Source organism: Ananas comosus, linkage group 19 (genome assembly GCF_001540865.1).
Source record: "Ananas comosus cultivar F153 linkage group 19, ASM154086v1, whole genome shotgun sequence".
In the NCBI taxonomy this organism is placed as follows: domain Eukaryota; kingdom Viridiplantae; phylum Streptophyta; class Magnoliopsida; order Poales; family Bromeliaceae; genus Ananas; species Ananas comosus.
The window spans coordinates 5,639,307-5,667,256 of record NC_033639.1 but is presented as its reverse complement, the minus strand read 5'-3'; the positions used below and the strand labels follow the sequence as shown (position 1 = coordinate 5,667,256).

General features: G+C 36.4%; 1 protein-coding gene across 6 annotated transcripts; it reads left to right on the top strand.

Moving 5' to 3' along the window:
* Positions 970-21,070, top strand: LOC109724636. 6 transcript variants are annotated; one of them, XM_020253516.1, is made up of 11 exons: positions 971-1,425; positions 2,403-2,556; positions 5,421-5,595; positions 7,263-7,378; positions 9,782-9,841; positions 10,907-11,060; positions 16,954-17,020; positions 19,312-19,383; positions 19,516-19,581; positions 19,703-19,767; positions 20,717-21,070. In XM_020253516.1, exons 1-11 carry the CDS (start codon positions 1,228-1,230, stop codon positions 20,742-20,744), a joined length of 1,155 nt encoding a protein of 384 aa, XP_020109105.1. In that variant the 5' UTR covers positions 971-1,227; the 3' UTR covers positions 20,745-21,070. The 6 variants fall into 6 exon arrangements, 5 of the variants coding, with proteins under 5 accessions (XP_020109105.1, XP_020109104.1, XP_020109106.1 ...); XM_020253515.1 differs by lacking the exon at positions 20,717-21,070 and having other exon boundaries at positions 19,703-20,624; XM_020253514.1 differs by lacking the exon at positions 19,703-19,767 and having other exon boundaries at positions 976-1,425.

The window sequence follows — 27,950 nt, the reverse complement described above, 5'->3', positions numbered from 1 at the left end:
TCACATCCAATCAACTTAGATCCGAAAACTTTCGGGTGTCTGGAATATGCACTTGAAACTTCAACACTTACCTGCAATCGCAGCGAGCACCTAACATGTGCCGAAAAAAGGCGATACATATGAGGAAGCTAAAAAAACTAATTCGGGCTGCTATAGTAAACCTTCGGGCATCCGAATCATGAGCTCGAAAATGACCTTAGCATCAGCCGTAGCTTTGACCACAATCCAACATCTGAAATCCTTGTTACGAAACAAGCCAAAACTCCAGTTCTAGTTACCAATCGTGCACCGAGTTCGATTTCGCGTCCATTTTATGCTAAAACGATAACGACTCGTCCTGACACTCTATAGAGAAGTCAACTACCTACTGATACTGTAGTTATTTCACCAGCTAAGATTCCGGAAGACCACATTAAGTTAATTATTTATTTTAATAAATTTAGTTGCGAGAATTATATGAAGTATACTAGCTAAATCTGTAAAACTAAACGACACATTCAAATTTTGAAGTCAAAGTACCGTTGATTGACTCAATTCTAATATATCAAAAGGTTGGATAGTAAAAAATAAATTTTTAAAAGATTAGATAGCTGATTAAAAATTGTTCATAGTTCATGAAAGTTTTATATGTTTTACTTTGATTTTAATATCAAACTTCACTATAATATTTATAGTCTGAGAAGTGATCAACTTCATATTTAAAATTTTTTCAAATATCCAAATTATGATTGATTGGCTTTTAGTTTTAATAATTAAGTATTATAAAATTTATTTGATAGTTTAATATTTTTTTTTTTTGTGATAAAAATTATTATTATTATAATTTTTTAAGAGATAGATAGCATGTTATCCGTTTAGTTTATTTTATTTAAAAATAATTAAAAAAAATTGATCGATACTTAACTTTATCTTAGCACGAAATAAAAGTAAAACATAAAAAATGTAAACTATTTGAGTCCCGACAAATCTGAAATGACCCAACCGAGGAGGACCAAAATTGCCCAGAATGCAGAATGACCAGATCCACCACCTCTGCTCCCAGCTGAATCGAATAACTATTCAATCTTTATTCTCGGAAGAGAAGGCAAACCTGGAATATCCCCATCCAACCTCCTTCCTTCCTCCCTTCCGAGTCCACGACTCCACGATCTTTAGGCGGCCTGCCGGCGCTGTCCCCCCACCCCTTTCAAAAGACAGTGACAGACTGCCCAACCTGAGCCGACTCGGATGGCTCTGAGCGACCACGACGCTCGCGACGGCGGCGGGGGAATCGGAGTTCATGTGGTGGAGGTGGGCGAAGAAGAAGAGTCGGGGGCCGCCGCCGCCGATGAGATTTCGCCCCTCCTCGCCGAGGTCGGCGGAAACAAGCCCACCAGGATGACCATCTTCTCAGTATCATACCCCAAGAACAGGCACAGTACCAAGGTTTTCTTGTTCTTGTTTTGTACACTTCTTTGTCGTTACTTATAATCAATCAATTAATTAATTAATCATTAATCAATAGCGAATGATATGATAGCAGGGCGGGTTCTGGATTTAGGGGGTTCCAAGAACAGGTTTGTGGAAGTGATTGTTGGAGAAATAGTGGATGTTTGATAGATTTGAGTACGGTCCTAACGCAAACATCGTGTAGCGTTTTCAGATGATGATCAATGAAAATTTAGATGCAAATAAATAGGACGGAAGGAAGTGGACTGATTATAGGCGCATTAGATGAGCTGGTCCTTGGAAGTTTGATTTGTACGTTCATTAGCGAGGCTCTTGGCAAGGTCCAGCCCTAGCGATACAGCGAATGGTTCCTTTGAAATGGTATTGCGTCGAGGCGGCAAGTGAGAACTATAGCACTTAGAAAGCAAAGCTTTTGAATAAATTGAAGAAGAAGATTGACATGGTGTCACGAGGGGGAGAGAGATTTCCCAGATTTTTGTATCTTTTTTTTCCCTTCAATTTGGCCTGCCAGTTCGATTCCCACTAAAGCAGCGTGAAATCAAAGTCAGATAACTAGTAGAAAGATGTGCACATAAATGCAAACCAATGAGGGAATGAAAGGCAAAAAAATCTGTCATCAGAGTATTTTCAGTGCTTCTATAGCAATAGATCGAGGTACAAATCATGAATGACGAATCAAGTAAACACTGACATATAGCACGGATTATAAAACTGTTATTAGAAAGCCACATTGAATTATCTGTATAGCTGAATATACTTTTAACTCCATACATATATATTTTACGTCAAATATAGGTTCTGAGGCAATGCATCTTGGTTTTGTATAGCAATATTTGTTTTGACATTGGTGATTTTGTCACATGTAGTAAAAAAATAAGTATGGTCGCTTAACTTCATTCCAGTAGCAATAGTTTGTTTCTCAGGTGGATGTAAAACTTGCCAAAATTTGACAGGAAATGATATCCAGAGCTGCTGAAAGTGAAGTTGCATTTCTTAATCAGTTTGCTTTGTGGGTATGGAATGAGTCAAGGTACTCTGGCTTTCTATGTATGGCTTCCTCTTCTGCCATCTACTACTTTATGGATGTTTTATTGGACATTTTTTCAGGTCAGTGCTCCCACTTGTATGTTATGCATATGTAATGTAAATTAATAATTTAAAAAGCATTTCTTTTTTTACTGTAAAGCTTTGTGTGTCTAAGCATTGTTTGAAGATGAAAAACAATAGTAGCACGCAAAAAACGTGTTCAATTTTATTAATCTACACTGGCAATTATATAGCTCTACTTGTTGAACAAAGAGCATTGTGAAGTTTTCTATTATTGTATTATCAGCCTATTCAATGTCTTCGAACTCACTTGCTTGTTCTGCCCAAAATGTTGCCTGTGTATTATTTTCTTCTAGCCTATCAACTTCAAACTCTTAATCTTCACTGTCATTGGTTAGTTCATTGTCTACACATGCATCATCATATGAGTGACTGCTATCCTCATTAACTATAATATCACACATGTGACCCATCATAGTAACTCATGCCAACGTGTCGGCCGCTTCATTGTTTACCCGATTATCGTCAGTATCCCTATGTTTTGCAATTGCTCTCGAATTCATTATTAACACGATCGTCCATCATCTTTGGGAATGATGATGGATACTTATCAATAACCTGTAATCCAAACGACAAGTAATATCAAAGATGACTGTCTGGAATCTGAACATCTAGTTGTGGTTGAGCCGTTGCAGTGACCATTATAGAAATTATGTGAATTTGTTGGTGAGTTGCTTGCAAATTGAATTTGATCTATATTTGTACTCAGAGGTGGACTGTCAGTTTTCGGTTTTCTCAAGATACAACTACATATAATCTTAATTTGTACAGTTTGTTTACATCATATCTGTACTAAGCTTGAAGTAGGGTGTCATTGACAATGGGGCCAATTAGAAAATACAGCCTACCTACCACATTGAACAGCTTGATACCTTCCGTGGATTCTTATGCCACAATGTTCTCTGCCCCATTATGTTAACTCATAAATTTTACATTTAAATGTACTCAATAGGAACTCAATAATTTTTTTTCAAAGCACTCAAAAGATTTGTTGGAGAACCCATTTCTAAATGCCCTATAGTTGAGGGGTGTCCGTACATTTGAACCATTTATTTCCAATGCTCAACACGTAATATCAAGTCATGCCCCTTCACGGGCATGATGCCGAAGGAGGGGAGGGGTGTGTGTGGAGAGAAGATGCAATTAATTATCACACACTATTAATAGAAACTGGGTTTATCCACATTAGAATCTGACAAGATTATATATTTATATATTTTTATGTCACTTGAAAAATAAGTTTTTGATACTATCGCTCTCTTAGTCAGCTTAAAAGATGTTGAACTAAGAATTGCTTTTTCTAAGGTTGTATTTGATTCGAGAACTAAATTTCTGTGGGATAAGTTTTGTTGTTCTTGAGAACAAAGGATATTATAGAAAAGGCTAGAACAAGAGTAATTTTGTGTTTGAATGTATTCTGCCTATTCCTAAAGGATATTCCTGGTAGTGTTTGGATAAAAATACTGGAACAATTTCTATGTTTTTTAAAAAACCTACTTTGCCTTTTTAATTAAAGCCAAATTTTTATCAAGAATCTAATTAAAAATGACCAAATTTTTGTTAAGCATTTAAGTGGAATATAAATATTGACAAACTATTCCCTCATTGTAAAACCAAAAATATTAAGACCTACCTCTTTTATCAAATTAAACATCAATTAATTAAAATTTAGACAATATGGTTTTTTTTAAAAAAAATTAACTTTTTCCTAAAGTATTAATTTTCTGTCTAGCTTCTACTTAATTAAGTATGGCAGGAAGGATTGAAGCACGAGTGGAATTTTACTACTTGCTACTTAGCACCCGTCAAATTAACCCGAAAAAAAAGTGATTGAGCTAGGTCATGCTTGCCGAAAATGACGGCGAGGTTAGATGGGTGGAGGAGTGAAGGCTGCAACTAAGAGCGAAAGCGGCGGCTGTGGCAACGAGAAGAGGGTGACATAGATGGGCTTTGTGTGGGAAAAGGGAAAGGGTGAGGTAGTGGATTAGAGAGAAGAAGAGGGGCGACGGCGATGACAACAAAGTTGCAAAGCAAGGAGGAGTGCTAGGGGTGATAGGGAGATAGGAAGGAAGAAGGTGGAAGAGCCGAAGAGGAGAGAAGTAAAGAGCTAGGAAGAAAGCGATTTTTTTTTTTTTTTTCCTCATTGATGGAGAACAGCTTAAGGGCTTTTGAGTTGTTCTGGTGTTTGAGGAGAAAAACCTTTAACGAGTTGTTCTGGGATAACTAGTTTGACCGGGATAATCCTATGCCCATCATTTTTTTTGTTTGAGTACAAATTGGGGGATATCACCCTTCTTTCGGGGATATCCCCCACCAAACAATGCGTAAGAGTTTCTTATTACTGTTTTTTTTTGTGTGTGTGTGTAGGATCCTAGAAGGCTACACAAAGAATAGAGTCATAGAAGTCCAATTAGTTGGTTGTAGAGTGTTCTCTTTAAATTTTTATCTAGTTGGCAATTTTCATTATCACTTTTGATCTTTTAAAAAAATTTGAAGAGTTTTGAGTTTTGACAACATTCAAAACCAAAAGACTCAAAATTGCCCTCGTCAAAACTCGAGCTTGGGCTAAAACTGAAACCAACACTGATATTTTGAACAAAATTAACTTCATATATGCACCATTTAAGGGCAGTAACATCGTAACTTCTATGGCACTTTCACAAATGTCAATAGCTTAGTAAATGAACTTCATTAACTAAATTATTAGGAAGATCGGCTCCTTAGCAGACTCTAGATGGCATAATACTTGGATAAAGTTGTTTGCAGCAGTAGTTTATTAAGTTGTTTGCTTGAAAGATGTAGAAAAAGTGAAGACTATCTATTAAATTTGATCTTTATATGTTTTCTTTTTCTTTCATGGACAGTCCAATCTATTCCATTATTTGAAACCATATTTACAAGGTGTTTCATTCTCGTCATCATGTCACTTTTGTGGTTGAGAAGGACGGGGCAATCACTCATAATACCGACAAATGTGAGGAAGATTTTGATATTCAGATCCTTAGCTGGATTTTTATCACTGCTGAGTTTCATATATAGGTTGGTGTCTCTGTTGTACCTTTTCGTAAATTGTGTTACATTTTATGTCATGGAAAGATAAAATATCTCATTCTTATCATGTCCTTTTTTTGCAGATATATCATTTTAGAATTATTAAGATAGTTTGTGTCTGCTTTAGCTTGCCTCTGCTTTTATTCGAAGTTTAGTAGGTCAACGGTGATTGCTCTCTCAGCATTTATGTAAGATTAGCGGACTGCTTTAAAGATGTTCGTACTTTGTTCTTTTCATTTATAGAAGATGTTTTTCTTTTGTTGTCATGAATCTCTGTTACCTTGTATGAGCAACTAATCTACTATTTTGTTAGGACGTTAATGATATTGTTCTCTTACGCTTGTGTTAACATCCATGCATTCCTGGACATGCTTGGGACATTCTTTGCTACTGTTTCTATGTCAAGTAATCAACTTTTTGGCTATTGCTATTGTTATAATAGTTATGAATGGTATTGTCCATATTGCTATAGGGAACTTGTTTTGATGTCGACGGTTCAAATTAACAATCTGAAAAGGAGCTTACTTTTCTTCTGATACCAAGAATCCTTTTTGGTGGTTAATTATTTCACACTACTTCACAGTTTGTAGTATGATTTTGTGAGATAATGAAACGGAATTATATTATGTCAACTTCAGTTTAGCTGATTGTTTCTTGAAAGTGAGATACATAAGATTGTTCTGAAGAGTTTTTGAGTTTGTTGAATTTCCAGGGTATTTAACCAATTTGACTATTTTCTGCCTGCGAAGAAACTTTTCCTAGAACTTTAGAAAGTTTATTTGTCTTCTTATTTATGACAATGTAATATTCTATTAACAGCAGATGATACTAGAAAAGGTAACACTTGCTTGCTATCCCATTTTACTAAAAAAATTGACGAATGATATTAAGTTAAAGAGTTATGAAGTTATTAGAATAAACTTTTTAATTAGGGCGAAGTAAAGGAAGTCACCGGTATGATATGAAATCAAAGTCAATAAACCTAGGGATTCCTTATTAAAGACGGGTATAAAAAAGCTACTGTGGGGAGTGTATGGTTTCTCATTTGAGCTGATTGACTCACCATTTTTCTTTCATTCGTCAAGTTTTCTTTGGCGTTTAAAATGTGACTAGTGGATTAATGTATCAGGATGTGGTATGTGTGAAGAGAAACTTCTTTTGGTAGTCTCTTCTATCTTCTTACATATGATGTAGCTTTTAGCAAGATTTTATTATTTATATCTTGAATTTGTGTGTGGTAAATATTCTTATGGTAAAACTTAGATAAATGTCTAGATTTATTCAGCTGACTCCCCCTAAGATGAAAATCTTAGCTATTCCGTTGCTAGCAGAAAACCTTTTTCAGAATGAACTAATTAGAGTCTATATTCATTCAGCAAGAAGGTTATTTAGTACTGTCTATGAGAAATTTCTGCATTTGCAATGTCAATAAGGATTGATTTGGATATTATTTCATGATTTTTAATATGCTTACTTCTTACCTTTTAGATTGTATCAACTTTGCCTGTTGATTCATTAATACAGTTTTGTGCCTCTGGGGAATACATTGTAAATCTTTTTATTCCTGCTTTGAAGCCCTTGTATTTGCAAAGAAATTACTGTGTTTCTAATTTATGACAATGCTTCAGCTCTCGTTTTCTTTTTTCCTATTTCAGTGTTCAAAATCTACCTCTCTCCTGTGCAGTATTATTGAACTTTGCAACACCAATTATAGCATCAATTGGAGCTAAGATTATTTTAAAGGAAAACTTGGCTTTTATGGATATTGGAGGTATATTTTCAAAAAAATGATTTTAGTTCTGTGGACTTTTACTCTGCATTATTTACACTTTGATTTTTTTTAAATTTTTATTTTTATATATATTTTTTATGTCGGTAGGAGTTGATACCACATAAATACTTGTTGAAACTATTATCTGCTGGGACATCCATGGAAACTTCTATCGAATTAGAGTTTATTTTGAGCACGATAAGGGACTGTACCAAGTAGTTCACACAGATTTGCTTAATAGTTCAAGTATTTAGCTTTTTATTAGGTTTTAGGGAGGGAATGCTCATAACCTTAACAGTTTCTTATGTTTATGTGAAAAGATTCTTTTTGATGTCTCATTTTTCGGACTAAGGGAGTTCTAAAGTTTATTGAGTTAATATTTGTTATTTTCACTGCTTTGCCTGTCATAAATAAGTTTAGGCTTATATTTTGGATTGTCATGTTCTCCATCCAAGCTTTTATTTGGCCGCTAAACTTATATTTTGGACTGTCATGTTCTCCATTGAAGCTTTTATTTCGCCGTTGTTGGACATTTTGAGGGGAAAGTTACATGGTGGGATAAATCAGTGGTCATATCCTGCTTCCTATCTCTTGGTCTGTAGGAAGCTAGCTATCCTCTTCTTTTCTTTTTTCTTCTTCCCTTCTCTCATTCTCATCTCCATCCATAAGAAGCTTCTTATCAGTGATCAAACAAGTGGAAAAATTTAAAAAAAAGAAGAGAAGGAATCATGGAATGGAACCTTGATGCCTTATCGGAAACACTTGAACCTCCACAGTCCCCTAAGGTCCCATCATACCCCAGCAATGTTCTTTTTATTTATTATTATTCTTCTTGTTCTATGAAGCAAGCAATTTACAGAGAAAAAGGGAATTCATTGATTTTTCTTGTTTTTTGGATCTTTTTTTTTTTAAAAAAAAATTACATAATCCCTTCCTGTTTTATTGTTCCTCTATCCTCCTTTTCAAGCCCCTTACTATTCCCTCGGAATTCCGCTTTCTCTTCAATGTCCTTTATAGTCTCCTTCGAAATTCCAATCGCCATTTTTTAGTCAACAGTCAACCTATCTTAAGCAAGGAATTAAGTGCTGCTCCGTGCCGTACGGCACGCCGTACGGCACAGGGCGTGCCGTACGGCACAGGTACCGTGCCCCCAAGAAGAGGGCACAGTATAGGGGGGGTATCGCACCCCCCCGAGTCTCGCGGCACGCTGGTGCGTGCCGCCCTTTTTTTTGGCTTTTTTTTTTTGGTTCTTTCTTCTTTTTTTTTTGTTCTCTAGGATACAGAGCCCCCCCCCTCCCCCGGCCATCTATATTGCATTTTTTTTTTCAACTTTCTCTTATTTTTTTGACATCGTGTTGTCTTTTTGTCAACTTTTTTTTTTTACTTTTTGGCTGATGCCTTTTGGCTTTTTCGTTTTTCTTTTGTTAAATTAAAAATTTATAATTTAACTTCTTATTTATCAATATAAAAGCAAATTTTTAGTTGACATATCCAATCCATACCGCGGGGGCCTATCGGCCCGAGCCCTCCACTTCCACTACAGACATCTATTTTTTCTTCGCAAATTATTTTGTCAAAATTTGTCGCACCGCGAAACTTTCGGTGAATCAAGGGAACAAAAATCGATCTCCTAAACAAATTTTGATCAAATATTTTTTAAAATAATAAAAAAAAATATGGATGTAATTGCGGTACTATTCTGGTTGTTCTAGTCATTATATGCTTCCTAATCGAATCAATATATAGATCTTGAAATATTTTTAGAAAAAATAAAATTTTCTATCATTTTATTTGTTATAATTTTTTTAATTCTAAAAAAAATAAAAACAAAAGAATTTTCAAATGTTACAGCATGTATAGTTGTACTTTTCAAATAAAAACAAAAAATTTTAATTTCTATTCTACATCAGGGTTAGTTGTACTTTATATGCAAAATGGTTACATGCATGTTAATTGATGAGTATAATAAGCTATACATTGCAAATATTAATAATTATTTATCTAAATCTTTCAAAATAACATTATAAAAAGTTATTGGAACAAAAAAAACTTAAATAAATCCGTGCCAAAGCGTGTTAGTAAGAGGTCATGCGTATCCATCGGCACGCACGCGTACCACTTGTCGGCACGGAAGCGTGCCAGTACTGTATCGTGCCAGGGAAAGAGCGGCACGCTCCCGTGCCACGGCACTTTAAACCTTGATCTTAAGCACAAAGCACCACCATAATCCCTGTGCAAAGGAAATCGGGGAACTCCTTGTTTGTCGTGCGTCAACCATGAAGTAATCCTGCATCAGCTATAGAATTAAATCACTAAAATGACTACCTTGTTTATGTATGTTTTTATTCAGTTAACTGTTTTTATAGTACATAAACATGCTTGTTTATCTCATGAATTAATTAGGTTTGGCTTGCAGCTTCCTTGGTCTTCTATTCATTTTTCAACCAATGCTATTTGTGACAGGTATGTACATGACATATCTAGTGATTTACTTGATTGATGGTAATTTGCACTAGGATTACTTTTTTACTTAATTATTTCTTATATTTCAAAGCCTTTTTTTAAAAAAATGATTCTACTAGCTTACCTCCTCGAGTTATGTTTTGAGTGTTGAACTCTATAGTTCTACTTTTATCTCTTTTCCAATGCAGATAAATTGGTGAGAATACAGACTTATGTTAATGTCATTATCATATTAGAACATAAATACTGTCAGGATGTGATATGGACATTATGAGTTGATCTTATAGAACATTGAAAAGGTGGTTGCTAATGAGCATTGTCTGGCTGGGGTCCATTTATATCCCTGTTGATGAATCCTACGGCGTAGTGAGAGAGTCATGTGTGCCTGTAAAAGCCCCAAGGCATTAGTACTTCAATCTCAATTTGATGCTAGGGCATTCTAATTATCATTCCTTATTGTTAGACATGAACTGAAGGATTTGAACTTTCTATAAGCCAAAAATTCGTGTTCTTTTGCTCATCACTTTACCTAAAAATCGCGTAGTCTCAAATTTAGCAATTTTGACAGCTGAAATAATCTGCTTGTTCTTCAAACAACGGAGGGAAATAAGTAGTTGAATTTTGTTAGGAATGCTATTATCTACTTACATTTTGTGACTTTTGTTTATAGATACTTCCAAACAGTTCTCACACTTCTATCATTTAATAATTGACTAATACCTACTTGAACTGTGAGAAGTTTATTATTTCGCCCTATCTGTCAAATTTTTGTTAGAAATTTGATAGAAATATAAGAATAATATATTATCTCCTGTTGTTTATGCTTTATGCTTTAGGGTTTAGGGTGAGACCTGGTCTGGCAATTTGTACTGGTTTCAAAGTAGCTTTCATTTACGGTGAAAAATCCAGCTTAATGACCCTAATGACTATATTTGCTTCAGGCCGACGGACTTAGTAAAGCTTGTTAGTTTTTATACAACACTGTCAAAAATCTGTGTTATTATAGTACTGATAGTTGCCTTTTTCTTTTTTCTCCTCCAAAATATTGGTTTGGAATTCGTGCAGGGAGTCTAGATGAACCTGGTCAGGCAAGCAATACCTTATTTCTGAGTACAAGAAATAAGATATTTCCAATATTTGCTGGTATATTTTCATCAACACTTGGTGGAATTAGCTACTGCTTGGTACGAGCTGCTGCTAAGGCAACTAATCAACCCGTGTATGATACTAAACCTTTTTATCTTTTGTAATTTTATATCTTATCAGAACTTATTAAACAGTGGCATATGGGTCTTGTTTCCCTATCAAATTAATGGGAAGCAAGGAATTGCATTTTTTTTTTTCAACTTAGTCAAATGTTTAAATTGGTTTGTTTCATTAACGGCCTTAATTTAGTGCATATATTGATCTATCTGCCTTTGATTTGTTTTTGATAGTAGTTACTAGTAGCCGGTGCTGTGCCTTCACTTTTGCTTCTATGTTTGTATCATTATTTCCTTATATGCATATGCCGATCAGAGCTGGTACTCTTCTACATGTTCATTTGCCTTATTTTCTATTTACCATTGACCTACAACTTCTAATTCTATGTGATATGGAAAATTCTGTTACTTTGTGCAACAGATTATTGATTTCTTTCAGAGCAGTTCTAATTAGAAGTTCAGGTAATAAAGAAAATATAGATGCTTTGGCATGAAAAACTTAATAAATGGGCATTACACAAAGCACAATAGTGACCGGCAATAATTAGGAGAATAAGATGACTGGCGCCGTTATTTTTTCGTGCTGGACAATCGAGATTAGGACAATTAAAGATTGGTTTGTTCAGTTAGACATTCTTCTAATGGCTTTGGAAATAAATGTTAGGCTAGGAAACACTATTGGTTTGAAGGGAGCAAAATGTCTAATGCAGAGTTGGATTCAAATAGGATTCGGTTGAGTCATCTTTTATTTATTTGAGTCAATTTTTCTATTAGGTTTGATTGAGTTGTTTACATTTTTTTCTAATTTTCGTAATTATTATTTTTGTTAATTTATTTGGGTGATTGTTTTTAGATATTTAGGATTTATCGTGTGAAAAAAATCCCTGAAAATTAAGGATATGGTATAGGATTGCTTTTTAGATATATTCACATTAGAAAGATCCCTAAAATTGTGGGATTTGTTTTAGATTAGAATTATGTTTTGACGGCTATAGCAGCCTATGACTTGTAATTCGGAAACGAGTTATGATGAAATAAAATTTGGATTTTGTGTTTTCACCGCGTTCATAGTACTTCTTCCTTTTGCCATATGCGCCTGCGAACATCTATCTTTCTTAACGTTCTCTCTTCTCTTTTCTTCATCTATTCCTTCTCCTTTATTTCTTTCTTATTCTTCGTTTAATCTTTATTCTCCAATCTTTTCAAAATTATTCTGAAGTTTTCTAAAAAATTCTAAAATTCTGTTTTATACAAAATTTGTGTTCATCACTAGCAAGATAAATTATGGCATCAGTTTTTGTATTAGAGCAAAAATCGGTCCAAAAGTATTTTCAAAATCGTTCTTTAAATTTTTTGATCATGGATTTTATTCCTCTTACTTCTTCTTTTCGAACTTCTATGAGATTTGATGGGGTTCCTTGTCATGTACAAATTGATATTTGGTTTTTTCATATTCTTATTTCAAAAAAATTCCGTACTGTTATTTTTCTTCTTTTCTTGTGTCTTATGATGACACTACTATCGAATCCAAATACATCAAATCCGGCATGCTCACAATGCAAGATGAATACAAAGAAGAGATTGTATTTGTTGTGGTTGATATAGAGCGGTGTGACATAATACTTAGACAACCATGGTGTGAGGCAAAAAATTGTTTTTCTAGCCGTGGACGAGAATAGGTACATCTTTCACGATAATGACATTCGATATGCTATGGGTCAGGAAGCCGAAGTCTTATATGTCCGAAAAAGAAGTGTGGATCTACCTAGTGACAAGATCTATAAGCAATCTAGCACCTAGAGGGGAGTGAATAGGTGCTTGACAAAGATAGTTCTCTTTTAGGAAGAGACACATGGTATCTAGTGTACCAACTATAATGCAGAAAATGTTTACAAGCAGTAAGCAAACCAGTTGTGGCAATTTATCAAGCACCTAGTGTGTAGTTTTTATAGAATGATGTAGGAATTGAGCAAAAACAACAAGATAATCAGCTGAAACATTTTATCAAATACTTAGTGTGCAGTTTTTGTGCTACTATGCAGAAAATAAGCAAGAACATAAGGAATCCAACAGCAGTCATAAAGATACAATCCAAGACTCACAGAAACCTCAATCAAACACAAGCACAAAAATTACAGCAATAAGTACAAAATTGAAACAGTAAATAAGGTGCACAACTTTTATGTGGAAAACCCTATCCAGGGGAGAAAAACCACGGGACCATGGAAACAACTTCACTAGGGCAAAATTAGAGTTACAGGGTGGTAAAAACTCTAAGCCGACATCTAGGGTTGAAATTGGTTAGGATAAACTCCGATTGAATCCGACACTGGATTCTATAGGATGCGAATATGGATGTCAAAATTTAGCATTCGACGCATAACCATATATGAATTCGAATTCAAAATAAATAAAATAATAAGGATGCCAATATGATTCCATTAAAAATCCGACCGTATTATACCGTTTTTGCCCCTAAGAGATAAGAAGGATGCTAATATATATTGTAGTGGAATAAAGTGGTTTCTATCATGTTCTTCATTTATTTTACTATAAATTTCATGTTAAAATTGCATTTATATTTGTTAAAATATTAAATTTTATTGAACAAAATATATGTATACGAAATTTATATGAGCGTAAACCTTTAATTGTATTGTGTTTTATTCGCTCTAATTTTAGTTCATCTTTATATATGCATATTAGGGCTGGGGCTACTATACTCATATGAGTATAGAGCCCTTTGTACTCATAACTTTTCGGCCGTTCAAATGAAAAAATGTGCGGTTAGGGTGAGAGTGGTTACGGTTAGGTTGATAGTGGGGCCCCTAGGGTTGAGTAGGTGGTTGCTTGAATAGTATAATCTAACGGGTGAAAATAATTAAAGGATAGATCAAACGGCCAAAAACTTATGAGTACAAGAGGCTCTATACTCATAAAAGTATAGTAGCCGAACTCTGCATATTAGTATATTTTATTATTCGAATAATATCCGAATATAAATCTGACTCATATCTAAATCCAAATCCGTTTTAAGTAGATATGGTAACGGAAATTTAGCATCCGGCATATATCCGCATCCGAAAAAAAATATGGATGCAGATATGGTTTTGTCAAAATCCGACCGTATTCAACCATTTTCACCCCTACCTACATCACAGTAGTCCAATGGTGACTACAGATGCACATCCACGGACCACAACTCCTCTATGGCACGCCGGAGTAGAGTCACATGCAATTCGCGCACGACTCAGTCTAGAGCCTCCCCGGCATCCACAGGCACTCCAATCCATGGCCGCCCACCTCCACGAGCCTCCAAGCACCCGAATCCTCAGGCAGTGCATGGAGAGATGCAGTGGAATGTTTCATAATCTCTACTATAATGTAGCTAACCAGATGATTAGAGATATAGGATAGGTGTGTAGAGAAAGAGAGCCAAAATTTAAAATCTAGGAAATGCATGGATTTTCTTCTCTAGTGAGCTGAACACCTATTTTGGGGAAAGGAATCAAGGATTTTAGAAAAGCATGCCCCAGAATAGTACATAGCAATCTGGCTTGCCCTAGGAGAAAAAAACCTATTTATGGGGGAGGGCATAAATGGGTTAGTCCATAAGTAACCACGCGCTGGGGTTATTGTTAAATGTTAAGCTTTTTCACCCAAGTTGAAACAACTTTCCAGTAAGCACTTAAGTCTCTCTAGAATAGTCCAAAGCATTTGTTATTCACAGTTGTGGAGAACACATTCTTCAAATCAGTACAAAACCTACACACACGTTAATGCACGCAGAAAATTAACTAATATGAAAATGCATGCATGCTTTTACCTGATTTTGAATTCGGGTGTGTGGTTATCTCCATATTTTACTCAACTGTGCCCATGGTTGTCTGAGTACATTAAACAACAACTTCAACAACTGAAAGACACTATCAACTCAGCACACAATAAGTCATGAATTTGTCAACATAACTTACACTTACAAAGTGGATGCGACCAACTCCAATCATGTCTGATTCTTCACCACCTTCGTCAACCCTACCAACTTTAGAGCTATCTAAACAGATTATTGCGGCCCCTGTTATTCTACCACCAATACCACCACCGAAGGCCCCTCTTCTATTAGTCGAGTCTCAAACAAAAGTTGTGACCGAGATGGTGCTAATGAAGATTGTTCAAGATGTGGGCGTTGGATTATCCACTTTATCCTCCGTAAGATTTGATATATCTCCTATTATTATCATGATCTCAGGGATGAGATCCTGCGTAGTGGAAGCGAATGATGCAAAGTTCGGATTCGGATAGGATTCATTTGAGTCATCATTTATTTATTCGAGTCCATTTTTGTATTAGATTTGATTGAGTTGTTTAGATTTTATCTTTTTTCTAATTTTCGAAATTATTATTTTTGTTAGTTTATTTGGCCGATTGTTTTTAGATTTTTAGAATTTATCTTGTGAAATAAATCCCTAAAAATTAAGGATGTGGTGTAGGATATATATATATATATATATATATATATATATTTTGATATTTTTGGATTAGAAAAATCTCTAAAATCATGGGATTTGTTTTAGATTAGAATTATGTTTTGATAGCTATGAGTATAGCCTGGGGCTTGTAATTTTGGAGACGAGTTATGATGAAACAAAGTTTGGATTTCACGTTTTGATTGTGGTCATGGTATTTTCTTACTTTTGCTGTGTGTGCCGGCGAACATCTATCTTTCTTAAGGTTCTCACTTTACTTTATCTATTCCTTCTTGTTATTTCTTTCTTATTTTTCGTTTAATCCTTATTCTCTAATCTTTTCAAAATTTTTCTGAAATTTTCAAAAATTTTTTAAAATTCGGCTCTATATAAAATTTGGGCTTATCACTAGCAAGATAAATTATGGCTTTCTGGATATGTCCTGCATCAAAGTCACTCAAACAATTTAAGATAGTTTCCTACAAAGGTTAAGGATACGCTCACATGAGACCTATTTGGCTTTATCAGAAAGATTTATGCTTCTGTGATTGAGCAATTTCTATAGAAGAGCCTGTTTCTTTTCCTTTAATTCACTTTAAAGCACAATAGCACTTATATTAAGCAGTGGAATAACAATTCATAGTAAAAATATTACAACAAATTCGACTATAATTTAGCAGTTTTGATGATTTTAGTGAGATAACTTCAATTCAACCACCTTACAAGGCAACACTACGTCTTGACAAGATAAAAGAATTTATTTTGCTTTAATTGTCACCTCGGTGTGTTGAATGACCACATTGGCCGTATTGTATATTCATTATTTGAAATTTAATGATTTTACAACAACTATTCTATTGCAAGTAAATGTTAATACTCTCTTGATCTTTGAAATGTACATGTGAAAGAGAGACATGAAAGAAAGAAATAAAATACATAATGGGTCATATAGATATAGATGATTGGTATTGTGCCTCTGGATCTGTGCTTCATAAGGTGAAACTGTTAAGCTTGATCAATCATTGACATGCAATGATAATCTGGGTTGGTTTTTTTGTGGGAATAAATTGTGCTTAACAACTATTACACCTGCAAGATCTCATTGTTTGTCTTTGTGTCTTATAGCTTTATAATTATGGTGCTCTTTGGTTGTAAACTTAGAAACAGCGTGATTCTAAGAGTAGAGACATTTTCAGTGCACCATGGCCTACTACTGTGCTGCCTGGTCTCATTAAATTGACATAAGTTGGCTCAAGTTTAAGAAATCTTTTGTGCACTCATCAAATTTTATCATTCTTATGGACCGGTCTCTTCAAATTTATCATTGAGATTGACAGGAATGTGGCTTAGATATTAGAACAGTGTGTATGATTGAGATTAACAAGGGTTGGATAAGCACTACTGGAAGCAAGTGGAATGAACACTCTTGGTTTCCTTTTTGCAGGTATACAGTGCTTTCTTTTGGGATCCTAGCTTGTCCTCTCTCACTATTTTGTGCTTATACTTTCCAGGTATTGATCTGACGGTTGTCATCAAATTCAAGAATTATAATATTTCATTCATATACAATGTCGATAAGGTAGCATTATTCCCATTTTTGTTATTTTAATTGATGCTTACAATAAGGTGTAGATTGGAACTTGTGTCACGTGTCTCTATTTCTAGTACAAAACTACTAATTGTAAGTTATGGAATCCTAAAATCTAATTGGTAACAATAGCACCTAGAGGGGGGTGAATAGATGAAACACGCTGAAACAAGAAAACTTGACAAATAAAAAGTAAATGCGAAAAAGTAAAAATCACACTGAGCTTTTAACGTAGAAATATCTCCAACTTGGAGTAAAAACCCATGAGACCGATCATGCGATAAACGATCAACTAAGAAAGAAAGAATAAGGTGTACCGACTCTACAGACTCAATCTATCTTTAATCTTACTCTGGATCTCGCGACACCAACAGCTTCTCGTCCACGTTCGAATCCACGAACGCCACTCAATCTACGAGCAACAAGTCTTGAATCTACGAAATGTCTTCAACATGTCAAATCCACGACACGCTGAATCCACGACGTACATTCGTCCGGAGTAAGAAGAAATGTTGATGGACATTCCTTGCTTAGAGGATTATGAAAGCACCGTTGAAGAAGTCTCTAAGCAATGACCGGATCAATCTCTATGCTGACATTAAATTAAAGCTCCGAGAATTGATTAAGAAGAGTCTTTTTGGAAGAAAAGAGTTTAGAACAGATCTAAAGCCTCTAGGGTTGCTCTTAGGTGTATTCTATGTAGATTACCTCCTTTGAGAACCCTTGGATATATATTTATAGCTTTGGATCACACACAAGTCGGATTAGAATTGTAATTTCTGGTTTGGAAACATGGTTCCAGAACACAAAAGTTGGTTCTGCAACACTGCATCATGAATAGTAAACTATCATGGAAAAATCTATCGAGGTTCCGGAATATGCAATGTAGATCCGAAAACTGAAACTTTGAGAAGTATCATGTTCTGGAACACAGGTTCAGGTTCCGAAATACCAGTGCGAAAAACCAGTTCCATGTCTTCGGGTCTTCGAGTCTTCGAACTCACTCATCATGCCTTGAACTCTTCAAGACTCTTACTCGACCATCACGAAATATGCCAGCATTAAATCTGTAACACTAATTTCTTCTACTATGGAGCACTTTGAAGACTTACCCCGCAAAGTCTTCTCTTGGCTGTTGCTTGAATGACTAAGAGCACACACGTAAGTTGCTAGGAATAACTATTTTTTTTATTGTATATTTTAGTAGATTTCATTTCCTTTTCCTTTTAATTGCATTTACTACCATGTCTCAATATCAAGACTTCCTGAAAATCGAGTGCCATAATAACATATTCATAACCCATGTAGAGTAGGCTCAGTTGAGCGCAAGGGTTTAATCGCAGCATGCCTTGATCAATCTACGGTTGGTGCTGCAAGGTGCAGCAATACTTATCATGTAGAATATCGGCACGCTGGCATGCACTGTTTAGGCCAAAGCCAAAAATACATGAGCCACTCGACCTGTCAGAACTGAATTGGTCTTTTATAGGCTGGGTAGCAATCAGTTCTCCAGTCTTGGCTGGATCTCAAAATCTGAGGCCTGAGAAAATTTGGATCGAACTGATTTGGTTAGTTCAACCTTTCAAATACGGGCAATTTTTGGTTGAACTGCACCAAGTCGCACATCTCATGTGCTGGGCAGCACCAAGTGGCACAGCTCGACATTGAACAGCAAAGGGCTTCTTGCACCTCAGAATAAGCTAAGTGGCACATACAGCACAAAGAAACTTGGTTAAGACTTAAGATTGTTCCTCCATTTTTCTTCACTTTTATGTGAAAAGAGAAAGTTTAACTTTCCTAAATAAAAGAAATTTGATACTAAGGTTACTGATCGGGATATCTCATGTGATTGTAGATCGAATGCCAGCCCTAGATCTTTTACTAAACCAGCACTCGAATTTTCCATAACAGAACTACAAATAAAGTCAAGGTTCTGCATCAACAGCTTGATTGCCTGTTCCTAACCCATTGACTGGCCTGTCTGGCAACCTTGAAAGATAGAGATTCCTAATCTCCTCTTCAAAGAATTCGTCCTTGGAAAGAAAAACAGAAACAAAACAAAAAGAAAAAAAAAGGAAGGCAAAAACACAACGATAATGTGAATACACCTTGCAAATAAACTTTTTTCATTTGTGTGTCTGAAATTAACCTTCTTCTTTACCTTTTCTTCTCTGTATGGGAGCTAATACTTTGACTTTGCCATTTGCTTTGCAGGAATTTCAGGTGCCTAGTTTTTTCACTTTTCTTCTCATGATTGTCCTTGGAATTCTAGCCTTTTTTGCTGAGGTATTTTTTATTTCCTTTAATATCAAAACTTGGCTTTCCTTGATTTGCTAGCTTTTAGTGTTCCAGTGTTCCTTATATTCTATGGTTTATACTACAGAGGAAGGCCTTTCTAATGTATGGTTCTTTCTGCAGACCCTATCAGCACGAGGGCTCCAGCTTGAGAGAATTGGTAAACTAACGAACATTTTATACTTGAAGGTCAGTGATCTGATATAACTATAAAGCAAAATCTAACTGTGATCTGATATAACTATAAAGGAAAATCTAACTTCAACAGAAAACACTGACTTTTCCTTTTGTTGTATAAAATGCACATTAGCATTGTGCAGTAGCTTGCAATATGTCCTGCTCATGCCGCAGATCAATCCCCTATAAAGCACGTAGGTATGAAATCACCCGAAATCCACATCACTTCCAATAATATCCAGAATGTGCTGTGTAGAAGGTGAAACATTATACAGTTTGTTAGTAATACGTGATTAATTTTTCTTGAACTTTCCATTTCGTGAACAACTCCAAATGCCTAAGGCTTAAGCTTTTTGAATTGAAAAATTGAGTCATATTCAAAACTCTCATTATGTAGGGTAATCGACTTATATTTCAAGCCTATGTGTTTGATGTGTTCCAAACTGCAAGGAATTGCCATGGGTCATCTATGAATAGAATGTGTGATTAATATTTTCTATAGCTTGTCCTTTGGTTAACATCCTTGTCTTTCTTTTACCTTATCGACCCTACTTTTTCAATCAAGAGAGTGAGAGAGATTACTTTCAGTACAAGATTAAAATGAAAGATCCATCACCAGCTGGGATGGTATAGGGGCAGTTTGTTTGGCTTTTGTAAGTGTATCCTACTGATCTGTACACAAGCTGCTTCAAAGCAAAGTGCGGTAGAGAGTCAATTTGGTTGACAACAAATTTTGAAGTAGGCCCCAAAATTTGGGATCAGTGTTGGATTCGGATGCAAAACTTACTCGAATGACTTTGCATATTACGTCAGTTTGATGTCTCAACCGGACGAAAAGAGTCTTATTACATATAACAAACATCATCCATCATCTCCTGAAGTTTTGCATCCAATCATCTTGAGAACATTTGAGATAGTGGTAAAATGCAGAATTGAAACCGTCGCAATTTTCCGGTGTATCGGAGGGTGATTGAGACACAGGTTAACATGCGAGGATTTTTTCTTCTTTTGTAATTTACCCATTGTTATTTTGACTTTGTGCTGACTAGAATGCATCTTCAGCATCGCAGTTTCAAATGCTTCTCTTGAAAACTTAATTCGATTTGGACTGCTTCGGAAGGTTTCTCCTGATGCTTTTGTGTTTCAGGTTCTCTTATCGCAACTGTGGAGCATGACATTCTTGGGCGCAGAACCTTCATTTGATAAACTCCTTGGGTGTCTGGTCATAGTTGCATCAGTTTGTACTTGTGTGTATTTTGGACCGGAAAAGGAGAGCGAATGATGCGAAGATGACATTCAATTGTTCTTTCTTATGATCAACTAACTGTTCACATAAGATGCATTAGCCAATTCAATCTTGATTTTCAGTTTGTCTGATAACAGTGGTGTAAACTATCTCCTTGTCTATGCTGTGATTCTTGTTTCCTGTCTCCTTCATTACATTTTGATTTGAAACATTAGGTAAACTATTTGCCGTAAAATGGTGAAGGAAATTCCAGTATATCAAGGGTCCTTATGTATGGCACTTGCTTGAATTATGATCCGTTCTTATTCGACTACTCAACCTACACCTTGTCTTACATGTTCAAATCAAATAAATTATAAAAGGTGAGGTATCAAAATTAAAATTCATTAGAGTAGTTGGACGAAAACAATTCATAGTTCAACTCCAGTAGAGGTATATCTTACTCTGTTCATATAAGATTTTTATTTTCAACTTATCAATTTTTTTTTTTTGCACGAAATTAGCAGGCTTAAATTTAGCTTTAAATGAATTTGGACTTGAATTGGACTATTTAACCTGTTTATTTGATCCGCGAACCCGCTTGACTCGGTAACGACATGCTTAATTTTAAACCTTGAATCTTTTTCTGTATAAATATGAGCGAAAATATATTAAAATTATACATTTATGTTATAATATATGCACATATCTTAGTTGCATGTAATGGGCTAAAACTGGAAATAATGAAGTTAATTTTTTAAGGCCCTATATCATTTTATTTCACATATTTTTTAATTTATTTATAAAATATATAATTCAAATATCTTAAGTAGATATCACATTCAGTATTCAAAATTAGTATCTTTGAAGAAGATAAATCACTCCATAGATGAAATATGATGTCTTATCAAATTATAGATATCAAGACTTTTTAAGAAGCAAAAAATTAAACTCTTTGCTTTTAATCATAAAATAAAATATTAGTGCTGACTAAGTTATCATTTGATAACTTATTTTGACGTTCAAACAGGGTTTCGTGTTCTCAAAATTAGAAAGTGGAAAGTGAAATTCGACAGCTAACTTAGAAAACAAAGCAGCACTTAAACAAAAATAATGAAATGGATTAAAGATAACAAAAACAAAAGGGTTAAATTACGAAATCCCTCCTTGCACATATTTTCTATCTCGGTTATTCCTTTGCATAAAAGGTTGTTTACTTTGAAACTCACACTTTGCTACTGTCTCAAATAGGTTTCAAAAGTACCGCTGATCGATGAAATTGTATATAAAATTTTATGAAAATAAGTTTGCAGTAAACCTTGTTACGTCATATGAAATATAAACAACCAATTTTGACAGTTCTAGTTGATAAATAAAAGTTTTATTATTTAAGTTTAAATAAATTGTATAGATTGTAACTTAGATGGTTGTTTGATTATAGAACCAATGTGATATGCCAAATCATTTTGGCAAAGTTCGATTAAACAGGGGTATACCCTATTTTAGAGAACAGAGTTGGCGTCGGCTAAAGAAAGCCTACTCGCCTACATCAACAGGTGAAACAAAACGAAAGAAGATCAGAACAAAACAGGAGAGAAGCCAAATATGCCCAACTAAGCTTAAAGCAGATTAGGAAACCAAAATGATGACGCAAACACGTAGCTGATGCCCAAGTTGCAGTCTTAGAGTCAAGTCCCGAGCGATGCCTTTCCACAATTGCACCGTGCAAAGTATGTTTCAGCCCAGAAAATCACTCTGTTTGAGCTGATCGTCAAACAATCTCTTATTCCGCTCATTCCATAACTCCCAGCAAGAAGCAGTAAAAAGGAGGTCGAAGTAGGCCTTGAATTGTCCCGAAAGTGGCTTCCGAGCTCTACTCCAACGATTGGCTAACTCACCAGAGTAACCGGACGTTAATTGCTGAGCCAACAGGGGGGAGGCGGAGCAGTTGATTCCAAAGCGACCTGGCGTACAGATAGAGGAAGAACAAATGGTCCAGGGTCTCAACGTCCTTGCAGCAGAGAACACAGATAGAGGGGCCGTGATAGCTTCTCTTGGGGAGGAAGTCTGCTGTAAGGATTCTATATCATGCAGCAAGCCACATGAAAATTTTGATTCTAAGTGGAATTTTAAGACGCCGGAGGAAAGCGATTTTCGAGTCATTGATTCCGTTGAAAGTCAAGAAATTGTAAGCACTTCGAACCGTAAATGTACCAGAGTTAGACCAGCGCCATGAGGGGCAATCATCCATGTCAGGTAGTGCAATGTTGCGGATCACAAAGCCTTGAGTTGAAGAAGCTCGTCGTGCTCCTCTAGACCAAACGGTGTAGTAAGGCCGAGGTTGGGCCGAGCAGCAAAATGCCGAAACCAGGTAGTGACAGAGAGATGTTTGTGGTGCGCAGCAGCATACAGATGTGGGAAGCAATATCTAGGGGTAGCGTCCCCGCACTATCTCGCATTCCAAAAGGAAGTTGTCCTGCCGTTACCAAGGGAGAAGCTGACGGAGGTTAGGAAGGGCGCCGCAACATTTAGGACATCTCGCCAAATTGGACAGCAACCAGCCGGCTTCGTCGCACTCAGAGATGGTGCATGTGTTTATACTGTTTCGCGGAAAGAAGTTGAACCCAGGGTAGAGATTTGGAATTGTGGAAGTTCCACGGTGTCTTCATCAATAGGGCGGAGTTCATCGAGTGCAAATTTCAGATCCCAATTCCTCCGGTACTTTTTGGGTGGCACATTTGTTCCCAATTTACAAGGCAGTGGAAACCATTCTTAAGTTTTTTGCCCCCCAGAAGAAGTCTCGCCGGATTTTATTAATAAGTTTAGACCCAAATAGGTAAAGAGTAGGTTGAGCAAAAGAAGATAGAGATACTAGAGAGTACCGAGTTGAGAAGAACAAGTCGACCACCCCTAGAGAGCAGAGTACCCTTCCATCCCGCCAACCGATTATCCAATTTTTTGATCAAAGGTAAGAAATCTGCCTTGCGAAGTTTCATGGGGGAGAGTGGCAGGCCCAAGTAGGTGAAGGGGAAGCCATGCATGGAGCAGCCCAAAAAAGTTGCCAAAGTAGTGGCTTGATCATTGTGCAAGTAGATGGGAATGATGGTGCTTTTGAGGTAATTGATCTTAAGGCCCGAGCAATCATTGAAGGCATCGAGAAGGAGCTTAATTACAGCGGCCGACCTAGTAGTGCCATCGAAAAATTGAAGCATGTATAAGCAAATTGCAGAGTGTAGAAATCCAGCGGTCGCCAAAACCCCTCACATGGAGTAGCTCCGACGAGAAGTGCCAATTGATGTGGTCGAAGGCTCAATAAGAATCAATCTTGAACAGTGCGCGCATTGTTGTTTGGAGGAGAGCAGATGGTGGGTGAGGATGTAAGCAGCCAGGAAATTGTCGAGGATGTATCGGTCCTTAGGATGTGTTTGGTTCCACGTAAAACTGGGAAAAAAAATTTTCCGTGGTAAAAAGTTTTTCATGGAAAATTTATTTTACGGCTTTTAGTGTTTGGTTTGTAGGAAAAGAAAATTATTTTACCGTTACAGTTGTTTGGTTAAATAGTTGAAAGAAAAAAGTAGAAATTTTTTTTATTATGTATTTGATATATTATTTATTTATTATTTATGAATTAAATATATGATAAATTTATAAGTATTTAATATAATATTTGTAATAGTCTGCATATAATATTATATAAAAATATATAATTTTTATAAATAAAAATATAAAATTAGTTTTTTTTACTGTTGTTATAAATAAAAAATTATTATATATATTTTTTCTTATTGTATATATTATATATATTATCTATATATAATAATTATTGATANTTTATAAATAATATATATATAATATAAAATATTACACAATATTATATTTAAATAATAAAATTATATATATAATATAAAATAGGGGGAGAGAGTCCACGGTCCACGAGGTGACCCTGTGGACTCTCTCTCTCACGCTGTCACGACCCGCGACCCCCGCCTCTTTGGTCAGGTTTGCGGCGCCGCCGACAGCGCCGAATGGACAGGGTTTCCCCTGTACTGCGGACAAAGTCTCCCCTGTACATTCAAGGCAACGCAATCAATACAATACGAAGGTTCCAACCAGGAACAGTATTCAACAAACAGATTGAATAAGGAAGGTATCAACAACATAACACATCCTATATTATTACATACATTCACATTCACATATTTTTACATTACAATTCTTTTTACATTCTTTTTCATCCAAATGCAATCTAGTTATTACAAATTACTCATTATTCTGTCACGGCCCGCGACCCCCGCCTCTTTGGTCAGGTTCGCGGCGCCGCCGACAGCGCCGAGTGGACAGGGTTTCCCCTGTACTGCGGACAGAGTTCCCCTGTACATTCAAGGCAACGCAATCAATACAATACGAAGGTTCCAACCAGGAACAGTATTCAACAAACAGATTGAATAAGGAAGGTATCAACAATATAACACATCCTATATTATTACATACATTCACATTCACATATTATTACATTACATTCTATGCATTATGCTTACATGCTTTCTTCGAGTTTACATGCATATATAACCTTTTATATGCACCTACTTTAGCATTTATATATCATTATTATCATGCTTTACATTATTATCATGCATTACTAGTATTATGTAAATTACTCACTATGCATTTCTACTTAGCATTTACATTAACATGCATAATTATCATGCATTACGCCATTATCACGCATTATTTCACACTTATATGCATCAACACAAATTCTTAACTTGCTTAGACATAAAGGCGACCTAGTCGCTTCGGTAAGCACAACCCACCTCGATTCGCGTTCCGATTGCTTGTCGACACTTGCAATCGGCCTCCCGCGGCATCCGGCGCCCGGTTTCATCGGAACTTGTAGTTGCGCACCAACCGCGCATCGCTTCGCAGCCCCGGGTAAAAAGGGTCTTCGTTTTGCTGTTACGGTGCTTCAAATCCGTTTCCAGGATTTTACGACGTCGCCTCGGCCCTCTAGGCAGAAACGAAGCCTAACGTCCGTTTCTTTAATAACTTCGCAACGGCTCGTCGGATTGCCGAACCGTCTTCGCTAGCGCGTTCGTTTCCCTAGCAATTAGGTTTACAGAGGGTTAAATTAGATCAAACCCTCATATTTCCAAATATTGCATTTCTAATCCTAGATTTTCAATTATGTAAGAAATCACCAAATTGATCCTAGATTCTAGCATTTATCCTCTATTTAGCATGCCAGGATTCCAAATAAACCATTTCTAGAGCATATAATTGAAGCTCTACAATTCTACCATTAAAGGGGTTGAATGTATGTAATAATATAGAATGTGTTATGTTGTTGATACCTTCCTTATTCAATCTGTTTGTTGAATACTGTTCCTGGTTGGAACCTTCGTATTGTATTGATTGCGTTGCCTTGAATGTACAGGGGAGACTCTGTCCGCAGTACAGGGGAAACCCTGTCCATTCGGCGCTGTCGGCGGCGCCGCGAACCTGACCAAAGAGGCGGGGTCAGGGGGAGAGACACCACGGTCCACGAGGTGAGGATAGCCTCGTGGACCGCGCATACTCAAAAGTCCTAGCCATGATATTGGGTGCTTGAACTTTTCGTTTTCCGCAGACGGCGAGCGAAAAATGAAAAAGCAAACTTTTCAGAGAATCTGTAAAAAAAGTTTTTCAATTTTTTTTTTTACAGGTAACCAAACATTGGAAAAAAAGTTTTCAGCATAATTTTTTTTTTCAGAGCACTTTTACAGGGAACCAAACATCCCCTTAATGAAAGCTGTTTGAAAAGGATTGATTAAAAGATTCATAAAACTTTGGANTTGTTGATACCTTCCTTATTCAATCTGTTTGTTGAATACTGTTCCTGGTTGGAACCTTCGTATTGTATTGATTGCGTTGCCTTGAATGTACAGGGGAGACTCTGTCCGCAGTACAGGGGAAACCCTGTCCATTCGGCGCTGTCGGCGGCGCCGCGAACCTGACCAAAGAGGCGGGGTCATGGGTCGTGACACACGCGGTCCACGAGGTGAGGATAGCCTCGTGGACCGCGCATACTCAAAAGTCCTGAGCCACGATATTGGGTGCTTGAACTTTTCGTTTTCCGCGGACGGCGAGCGAAAAACAAAAAAGCAAACTTTTCAGAGAATCTGTAAAAAAGATTTTTCAAATTTTTTTTTACAGGTAACCAAACATTGGAAAAAAAGTTTCAGCAGAATTTTTTTTTTCAGAGCACTTTTATAGGGAACCAAACATCCCCTAATGAAAGCTGTTTGAAAAGGGTTGATTAGAAGATTCATAAAACTTAGGAGCCGGGTCGCTAACACTTTCGAGATAAGCTTGGGTATGTTGTGGACCAGGCTAATAGGCCGAAGGTCCTTTGCCGAGACAATGCCTTTTTTCTTTGGAATCGGGCATATCTAGTTATTGTTCATGCCGCTCAGATTGGAGGAGCGATTGTAGAAGCTTGCAAAGACATTCATAATGTCGCCTTAGAGAATAGCCCAGAAATGTTGGTAGAACAGCATTGGAAAACCGTCCGGTCTCGGAGCCTTTTCTGGTGCACATGAGAATAAAGCTCGCTTCACTTCCTCGACGGTAAAGGGTGAATGGAGGCTAGAAAGATCGAAGGCTTCGCTACCATACAACGAAGAAAGATTGACGGTCGCACAGGATGATTGAACGATGCCTAGAATATTATGATAAAAGGAGAAGAGATGATTAGCAATGAAATCAGGCGTAGAGAAAGAGGAGGTACCGTCCGAAAGTTGTGAAAGAGACTTTTTCCTTTTGCAATAGCTAGCTTTAAGGTGGAAGTACTTGGTGTTCGCATCGCCAACCCGAAGCCAATGCACACTAGATCTTTGTTTCCATTTCATCTCTTCCTGCAAGCACAATTCCTCGTACTGTCCTTTAAGTAAAGGTTGCAACTTGCATTCAAGAATGTCAGAATCCTAATTTCCTCAGCCCTGTCAAGCCAATCTAACCATGAGAGGTACAATGCGGCCTGTACCTTAAGCGCCGTTGTAAGCCCCTTAGCCCAAGAACGAAGAGCCATTTGACCGCGCTCAACCTTAGACTTTTTCCTTTTGGCAAAGTTCTGCATTTGCATTCAATTATTATTGTAAATGTTTTGGCGTTATTTGAA